Source organism: Entelurus aequoreus, linkage group LG04, assembly GCF_033978785.1.
Source record: "Entelurus aequoreus isolate RoL-2023_Sb linkage group LG04, RoL_Eaeq_v1.1, whole genome shotgun sequence".
Taxonomy (NCBI): Eukaryota; Metazoa; Chordata; class Actinopteri; order Syngnathiformes; family Syngnathidae; genus Entelurus; species Entelurus aequoreus.
In genome coordinates, this window is record NC_084734.1 from 71,722,908 (window position 1) to 71,731,403 (window position 8,496).

Consider the following 8,496-nt stretch of genomic DNA (forward strand, 5'->3'; position numbering starts at 1 on the left):
ATTTTACGAATTAGAATGCATTAAAAAAAAGTAAAACCATATGTGTTTTTTTTTTACATAGGGATTGTGAATGATAGGCAACATTTAAAAAAAAGTGCAGTTCCCCTTTAGGGAAACCACGTACAACTGTGATGAAAGATAAAAAGGAGGACAGGTTTTAGGTGCAATACTCTTTGTTTACTAAGTGTTCCATTAGCTTTTTGCTGAAAAGACAGAAATAGGACTTGGTGTTTTTTATTAATGTGCTTTATCTTTTTCTTCAACATTTCATTGTGTTTAGAAATTATGTTTGTCATTAGGTTCAATGATTTATTTTGTGCCATATTATTTTGTGACATATTAAACCCACTTAAAAGGCACTCTGGAGTAAGAAACGTGTGTAAATGGCATCATTGAAACCCACCAAGACCCATTCCTGTCCTCCCAGCAACCAAAAAGGAAAGATGGGGTTCTAAAATATTTTCTCTCATGCGCCCCACATTGCTGTACTGTGAGTTTGACTGTTGGATTATTCTCAGTCTTCATGTTTGTCTTTTCGTGAATTGTGTCGGTTATCATTACAATGATGAGACAATTAGTTCTATGAATGCATGCATAGTAAATGTATCGTAAACAAATAGTGCCACTCAAGCTGCACCCTGACAACTAGAAACTATATCCAAGTTTCATTTTTATAGTATGGTGCCTTCAGAAGATATACTGCAGGGCTCGTCAACCATTTTCCAACCGCAAACTTGTTTTGCCAGAGCATTAAAACAATGTTGGTATTTACAACTCACATTTTGCATTATATGTTGTTCATCTGCATCTCATATTTCAGTATATTTTTCCAGTGGAGGTTGCATCACTATTCTAGCTACTGTGACAAAAATAAGGATTTTTTTGTACGTACATATATTTACATAGTACTTTATTTAGGATGCCGCCCTTGTCTTTATGCTATTTTGTGGTAATTTGTCATTATAAACGTCTAGAATTAAGTCATAAAAACACTGAGTATTTAATAAAATATTCTTTGACCCTTAAATAAGCTGGTCAAAATCATAAGATACTGATATACTGTAACAGAAATGTCCCTCTTATTAATTGGGACGTCTGGGAATAGAATAAGCATAATTGTTTAATGCATGAAATACAATTAAACATGACATCTTTACTGTGGTGCAATTGAGTGCTCATAAAATGAGGACAGTTCATGCAACAAGTGAATAATTTATTTCAACACAATAACTCCAGATGTTTATAAATATATCACAGGACACCACATAATGCAACATAGTTACCGTATTTACCGCAACAAACTTGTCCGAACCAAAAAACATTGAGTAAACATTCAGCTGCAAGAGAGACCACTTTTCACACAATAGCTTTAGCATATTAAGTAACAATTACACACACCAAGTAGCCACAACAATCAGCCTTGTCCCAGTCTTTGCAAACATGAACACAAAAGTCCATATGCACAATTATAATAATATATAGGTACAAATTGATAAATTAACCCTTAAGTCATTTATGATGTTTCTTGAATACAAATGTATGCACTTTTACTTGAGAACCAATGAATCTCTTTTGGCATGATACATCCAATGAAACCGTAATCCATCCATTTAACTTTCTCAAGTCTTGGAATGTCGTCTAGATGTCTTGTCTTTTAAATGACTGTGTTATGCGCACATGGAGGTTAACAGAACTGAGATGCAAGGAGAGAAAGCAATATTGTTCAAAGACCCGCATTAATAAGACCAATCAGATCATTATTTTGAAAAGAAACAGCAACAGCACATCGGCAACAAGACAAATTGACCATGCCAGATAAATCAGTTTAAAAATCCATTCAAGGAATGACAGCTGTTTTGTACAAACCTGAAACGTGTCAGTGAAACCCACAGTGACAAAGACAAAACGGAGACAAAATTGTTTTGCATGGCGTATGTAAATAAATAAAAATGTTGGTCAGGAATCAAATCCTGTTTTCTTCTTTTTTTCTTACTCTGCACAGTGAAAATACATCTGGGGAGCATTTTTTTATGACAGTCAACCATTGCATTTACTTTGTAATAAATCCATGAAAAAGAAAACCAGGGAGCGTTAAACAAATATGAGAGGAAAGCTTATTTTCCACTTCCCAAACATTGACCTGCGTCAATTTCTTATGTTTTGCCATGCTGAGTGACAATGCATAGAGATACAAAGTTCATAGTTTTGATGGCGTCATTGGACCAGACAAGGCTACGTCCACAAGAACACAGGTCACTAACACTGATTGTGTTCAAAGCATACAACTCTACTATCAGTCAGCAATTTTAGGCCAAGAGTGTGAGATGCAGTCCCTATAAACTTGTCCACAGACTCATTTTACACCGGCTCTTTCGGGACTGCCAACTTTCAAACTGAGAACTTTGTATGGCAGTGTTGTTTTAAGGGAGGAGAGTCTGCAGCTTGACACAAGGGATAATGGATTTACTCATGTTTATTGGGCTGGGCTTAGCTGGATTGGGTCACTTCCTGATAGACAGACACAGCGAGTCAGGAACACTGTGCTGACACTCCTCTGGATCGTTTCATGATAGCACGGAACATCCATTTAAGGATAAGAGATAGATGTCTGGAAAACATCACAATGATAAAGGTGCATTGCTTTCCTCTTCTTTTTGATATGATTCATCCTAAACACATGCCAAATATTTCGTCTCGACTATTCTCAGCCTTACGGTATGTGCATAAACACACATTGTAAACAATACATTCAAACATTTCAGAAACAAACATGTCTTACATTCAAATGAACCAGTGCGCTGAATGTAATAAAGACACATCCAACTTGTGCTGTTTAAAACAATTTAAAAACAGTAACTTTACTAGTCCTGGTAATGAGATTGTTCATTGCTCAACAAATGTGCAGGCTTTTATCATGCAGCCAACAGAATTTACCCCCGGGCGTTGCTTGTGCCAGTGAGACGCAGATAAGTGTTATTTATCAGTGGCTCTATCTGCTACACAACCTCCCATGAAGCAGGCTGTAAAAGGGAGATCAGGCGAGCGAGGGCCTCATAATCCAGCAAAGGGGAATGATGCCAAACCTCTTGTTTAGCGATTCAAATACAGGATAAGTGGATATTGCGGAATGGTTTTGGAATGTATCGCTTCAAACTAAGCACCATGGATTCCGATTTAACACATTTTAAGATCAATTAGTTTTTTAACTGAGCAGCATCTGTGCTATTGTGTTACTGAAAGGCAAGCCCACATTGAAGATGTGGTGAGGTAGATTTGTTACGCACAAAGTGAACAAGTAAAATGTGCAGTATTTCTGTAACGTGTGGCAAGCCATGACTCTACTATGCTGCTGCACTGGCCTTACCTGCCAAAGTCAATAGGTTCACGGCAGCAGTGTAAACATAAAAGTTGCCCTCTTGGCAAAAAGTGTCATTGTTTAAAGTACAGCTGATACAGTGGTGAGGTCTTTGCTGCAGTTCCCGTTGGAGTCCACCACTCTGTCCTCAACACTGCCGACACACGCTCCTTTCCCCAGACAGCCCTCGTCAGGGTCGCTGTCTTCCGAGTTGCGTTTACTCCGCCCCTGCTGTTCACTCTGCCAGCTGTGTCGGTTATAGATGTATCCATTGACAGGCCCCGCTTTGGAGACCTGATTCCGTTTGAGGAAGAGGATTTCCTTGAAGGCGTTTCTAAACTCGGGGCTCCGGCAGTAAATGAGCGGATTGAAGGCTGAGTTTGCGTACCCTATCCAGTTGAGAATCCTAAAAGTTAGGTCAATGTCTTCAACTTTCCATATAGCCACTACCACGTTGAGCAGAAAGAAAGGCAGCCAGGATATGGTGAAGATCCCCATGATGATGCCTAAAGTTTTCAAAGCTTTGTGCTCCCTTAGGCAGAATTTTACTTTCTTCTGCCCGCGCCCGTTGTTAGCCTCCAGAGATACGAGGTTGTCGCTGTTGTGAAACCGTCCCACGCTTTGGTCGATCTTTTTGAGTTGCTGCTTGGCTTCCTGAAAAACACGACTGTAGACAAACACCATGATGACCAAGGGAATGTAGAAGGAGATGATCGAGGAGGTGATGGCATAAGCCGTGTTGGTGTAGAACTCGCAACAGCTGCTGTCCTCGATGCACTCCTTCGCTTCTTTGCCATCGGAGATCCACCACTTCATGTGGATGGGCAGGAAAGATATCAAGGCAGCGATGACCCACACCAGCACGACCACAATGCGAGCTTTGCATTTTGTCAGCATGGTCTGGTAGCGGAAGGGCGAAGTGATGGCCAAGTAACGATCAATGGCGATGACGCACAAGGTCTCGATGCTGGCGGTCACACAGAGAACATCGGTGGCCGTCCAAAACTCGCACCAAAAACTACCAAAGTGCCAGGTCTTGAAGATGATATAAAAGGCACCAAAGGGAACCACGATGAGGCCCATTACCAGGTCGGCGCAAGCCAGGGAGGTGATGAAACAGTTGGTAACGTTCTGGAGACGCTGGAAGCGGGCGATTGCGGTTATGACCAGGATGTTGCCAAAAACGATACACAGGATGAGCAACGACATGATCATGCCCAGCAGAATCATGGTCGCCTCGCTGAAACCCTCCTGGTTTTTGGTCGGCTCTGATGAAGAGTTGAACATCTCTGTGCTCGTATTGAGATACAGCGGAGGGGTTGGGCTTTCCATCTGAAAAAAACAAACAAACATAAGCAAATTAAGACCAGCATTTTTATTTGAAACGGTGTGTGCAAGAAGCAAAACCTTAAAACCAAACAAGTACTAACTACTAAGCACACCCACATGTCTGCTGGTAGTTGAATTACACCCACTGAACAAACTGACGCCAAAAAAAGCTTCAATCCAATCCGGCGAAGCTTCAGTCAGCATTAAACAAGTTAAGCAAATATAAAAACACAAACCTCCACAGGTGGCTTCCTTCCTTCCTTCCTTCCTCCCGACAGAAAAGTCACGGTTCAAGTTGTTTCAGTCACAACTCACATGTCTTTCTTCCTAACGGCTATTTCTTATTCTCCTGGTGTCTCACTCACTCTGCCCCTTCAGTTGAGCGGCTTTGCTTCTCATGTGTCTCTCAGGCTATTTGTCAGAGCCCTTATAACGTGCACCGATGACATCACGGGCGAGGTTCAGCCAATGAGAGGGGCAAGCAAGCAGAGGGTGCTGAGCGCTCCAGAGAGTTTGAACACATTGTCCCTGCAGCTGTGACTGCATAAGATGAGAACCGGCAACACGTTTAAATACTTCAAATTCAAAAAACTTAACATTGTTACAATCCGCGGCTGCATTTTGGCGTTTATTATACGATGCAGATATAACGTGTTTTCATTCAGTGATGCATCGAGGCGACTTTAGGTCTGGATCTGTTTAAAAACACTTGTGGGAGAAATTGGATGCATATGTCATTTTAAGGGTAGGTTGCATCATTGAACTATTAAGTTGTACCACTGCACATTTCCGGACAAAACATATCATCGTCCATTGCATCTCCTCATTCAGAACATACATTTAGATGGGAGAATGTCAAAAATAGACCTGTGTTGTCTGTTCATTTTAAAAAATCTTTGCACCCGTACACCGCCACTCCATAAGGTTGCAGGCACGGATCGCACTCTTTACGGCACTGCAAGAGTTTAGGCCAGATTCATATTACACTGGCACCTCTGTTTTTGTAATCCGTTCCAAAAGGTCCAACAAAGACCAACTCATACGGAAATATTAACACAAAACCAATTTTATCGACAATAATTATAGTTTAACGAGCAAAAATAATTTCAAAGTACATATATTTACAGTGTACACATCAGGGTTGTACAGTATACCAGTATTATTATAGTGCCGCGATACTAATGAATCCTATTTGGTACTATACCGCCTCTGAAAAGTACAATAGCGTATCTAGTAGATACTACTACGATTACGTCGATATTTTTGGCATCACAACATCTTCTTTTGTTTAAAAAAAATTGATATTATCTTTATAAACTCAGGAAATATGTCCCTGGACACATGAGGACTTTGAACACGACCAATGTATGATCCTGTAACGACTTGGTATCTGATCGATACCGAAATGTGTGGTATCATCCAAAGCCAATGTAAAGCATCAAACAACAGAAGAATAAGTGATTATTACATTTGAACAGAAGTGTATATAAAACATGTTAAAGGAGAGAGTGAGCAGATATTAACAGTAAATGAACAAGTAGATTAATTATTAATGTTCTACCACTTGTCCTTAATAATTTTGACAAAAAAACAGAATGGAAAATGACACAATATGTTACTGCATACGTCAGCAGCTAAATTAGGAGCCTTTGTTTGCTTACTTACTAATAAAAGACAAGTAGTCTTGAATGTTCACTATTTTATTTAAGGACAAACGTGCAATAAGAAACATGTGTTTAATGTACCCTAAGATTTTTGTTAAAATAAAGCCAAAAATGAAATTTTTGTGGTTCCCTTTATTTAGAAAAGTAACAAAAAGTATCAAAATAATTTTGGTACCGGTACCAAAATATTGGTATCGGGACAACACTAGTACACACATATGTTTACCTTTATTAAAGACTCTCGCAACTTTCTTTGGCCCCATAGTGGGGCCCCATTGTGGCTCATTTTGCAGCCATCTTCGAAGCCTGTTCACCTAACAATCATGCAAGCCCAATCACTTTGGGCTTGCATGCCTCATCACGTTAACAGCACATTGAGCACAGTACTTGATGGATCCTGCCCTGGAAGGAGACGGCCAGAGTTGTCCATCGTTCTGTGAGCGTTGGATGAACAAATGATCCACACATTACTGTACTTAAGAGCCATTTAATGAATAAGGCTTTTAAATATGTGTGTCTTGTACGGGTTGAATGCTCACATGGTTTGTATCCAAAGAAAAGCTTTTTTCATTCCACATCATCACTATACGTAATTCAAATTTCCATGAGGAACATATTGGATGTTTATTTTAGGTGGTAAATCCCAATGACAATAATTGCAAATTCAGGCTATTCAAATGTATTACAGCGGCCAAGGATCTTTGTAAATCAACCTCGTGTGTGCATGTGCATGTAGACCTCTGTTAATCTCACATGGGAATCAATAATACTCCAAGAAGGTCCTTGTGCTGATGCCACAGGCGCTGTTCTTCAGTCCTCGACCTCACAATGAGCTCTCAGAGAGGGCCATATGACCCGTGAGGCACAATGAGATCCAATCAAGTCCACCTTGTTCTCATTTCATTGCCTCACATTCATGTGTCGGGTCAAGCAGAGACACCTCCTTTCCTAAATAGCCAGTTTAAGTTACCGTATTTTTCAGAGTATAAGTCGCACCGGCTGAAAATGCATAATAAAGAAGGAAAAAAAACATATATAAGTTGCACTGGAGTATAAATCGCATTTTTGGGGGAAATGTATTTGATAAAACCCAACAACAAGAATAGACATTTGAAAGGCAATTTAAAATAAATAAAGAATAGTGAACAACAGGCTGAATAAGTGTACGTTATATAACGCATAAATAACCAACTGAGAAGGTGCCTGGCATGTTAACGTAACATATTATGGTAAGAGTCATTCAAATAACTATAACATATAGAACATGCTATACGTTTACCAAACAATCTGTCACTCCTAATCGCTAAATCCCATGAAATCTTATACGTCTAGTCTCTTACGTGAATGAGCTAAATAATATTATTTGATATTTTACGGTAATATGTTAATATTTTCACACATATGTTGCTCCTGAGTATAAGTCGCACCCCCGGCCAAACTATAAAAAAAACTGCGACTTATAGTCAGAAAAATACGGTACTTCAAGATAAACTTTGTCAAGAATATACACTACCGTTCAAAAGTTTGGGGTCACATTGAAATGTCCTTATTTTTGAAGGAAAAGCACTGTACTTTTCAATGAAGACAACTTTAAACTAGTCTTAACTTTAAAGAAATACACTCTATACATTGCTAATGTGGTAAATGACTATTCTAGCTGCAAATGTCTGGTTTTTGGTGCAATATCTACATAGGTGTATAGAGGCCCATTTCCAGCAACTATCACTCCAGTGTTCTAATGGTGCAATAAGTTTGCTCATTGGCTCAGAAGGCTAATTGATGATTAGAAAACCCTTGTGCAATCATGTTCACACATCTGAAAACAGTTTAGCTCGTTACAGAAGTTACAAAACTGACCTTCCTTTGAGCAGATTGAGTTTCTGGAGCATCACATTTGTGGGGTCAATTAAACGCTCAAAATGGCCAGAAAAAGAGAACTTTCATCCTTTCATTCTTAGAAATGAAGGCTATTCCACAAAATTGTTTGGGTGACCCCAAACTTTTGAAAGGTAGTGTACCTCTTGAGTACTCATGTGACGCATATATATGCATGTGTAACGAACGATTATGGACAATCATACAACTTTTTGTTAAACTGTGAAAAAAAACAACAGTGTTTGGTTTTTAGTATCAGATTCCGATTCTTTC

General features: G+C 39.3%; 1 protein-coding gene across 1 annotated transcript; it reads right to left on the reverse strand.

Annotated features, from left to right (window-relative positions):
- Positions 1-1,266: 1,266 nt before the first annotated feature.
- adrb2a (adrenoceptor beta 2, surface a) lies at positions 1,267-5,070 on the reverse strand. The gene is made up of 2 exons (XM_062043746.1): positions 4,921-5,070; positions 1,267-4,687 (listed from the first exon to the last, which is right to left on the reverse strand). The coding sequence occupies exon 2, from the start codon at positions 4,685-4,687 to the stop codon at positions 3,437-3,439; it is 1,251 nt and encodes a 416-aa protein (XP_061899730.1). The 5' UTR covers positions 4,921-5,070; the 3' UTR covers positions 1,267-3,436.
- Positions 5,071-8,496: the final 3,426 nt, after the last annotated feature.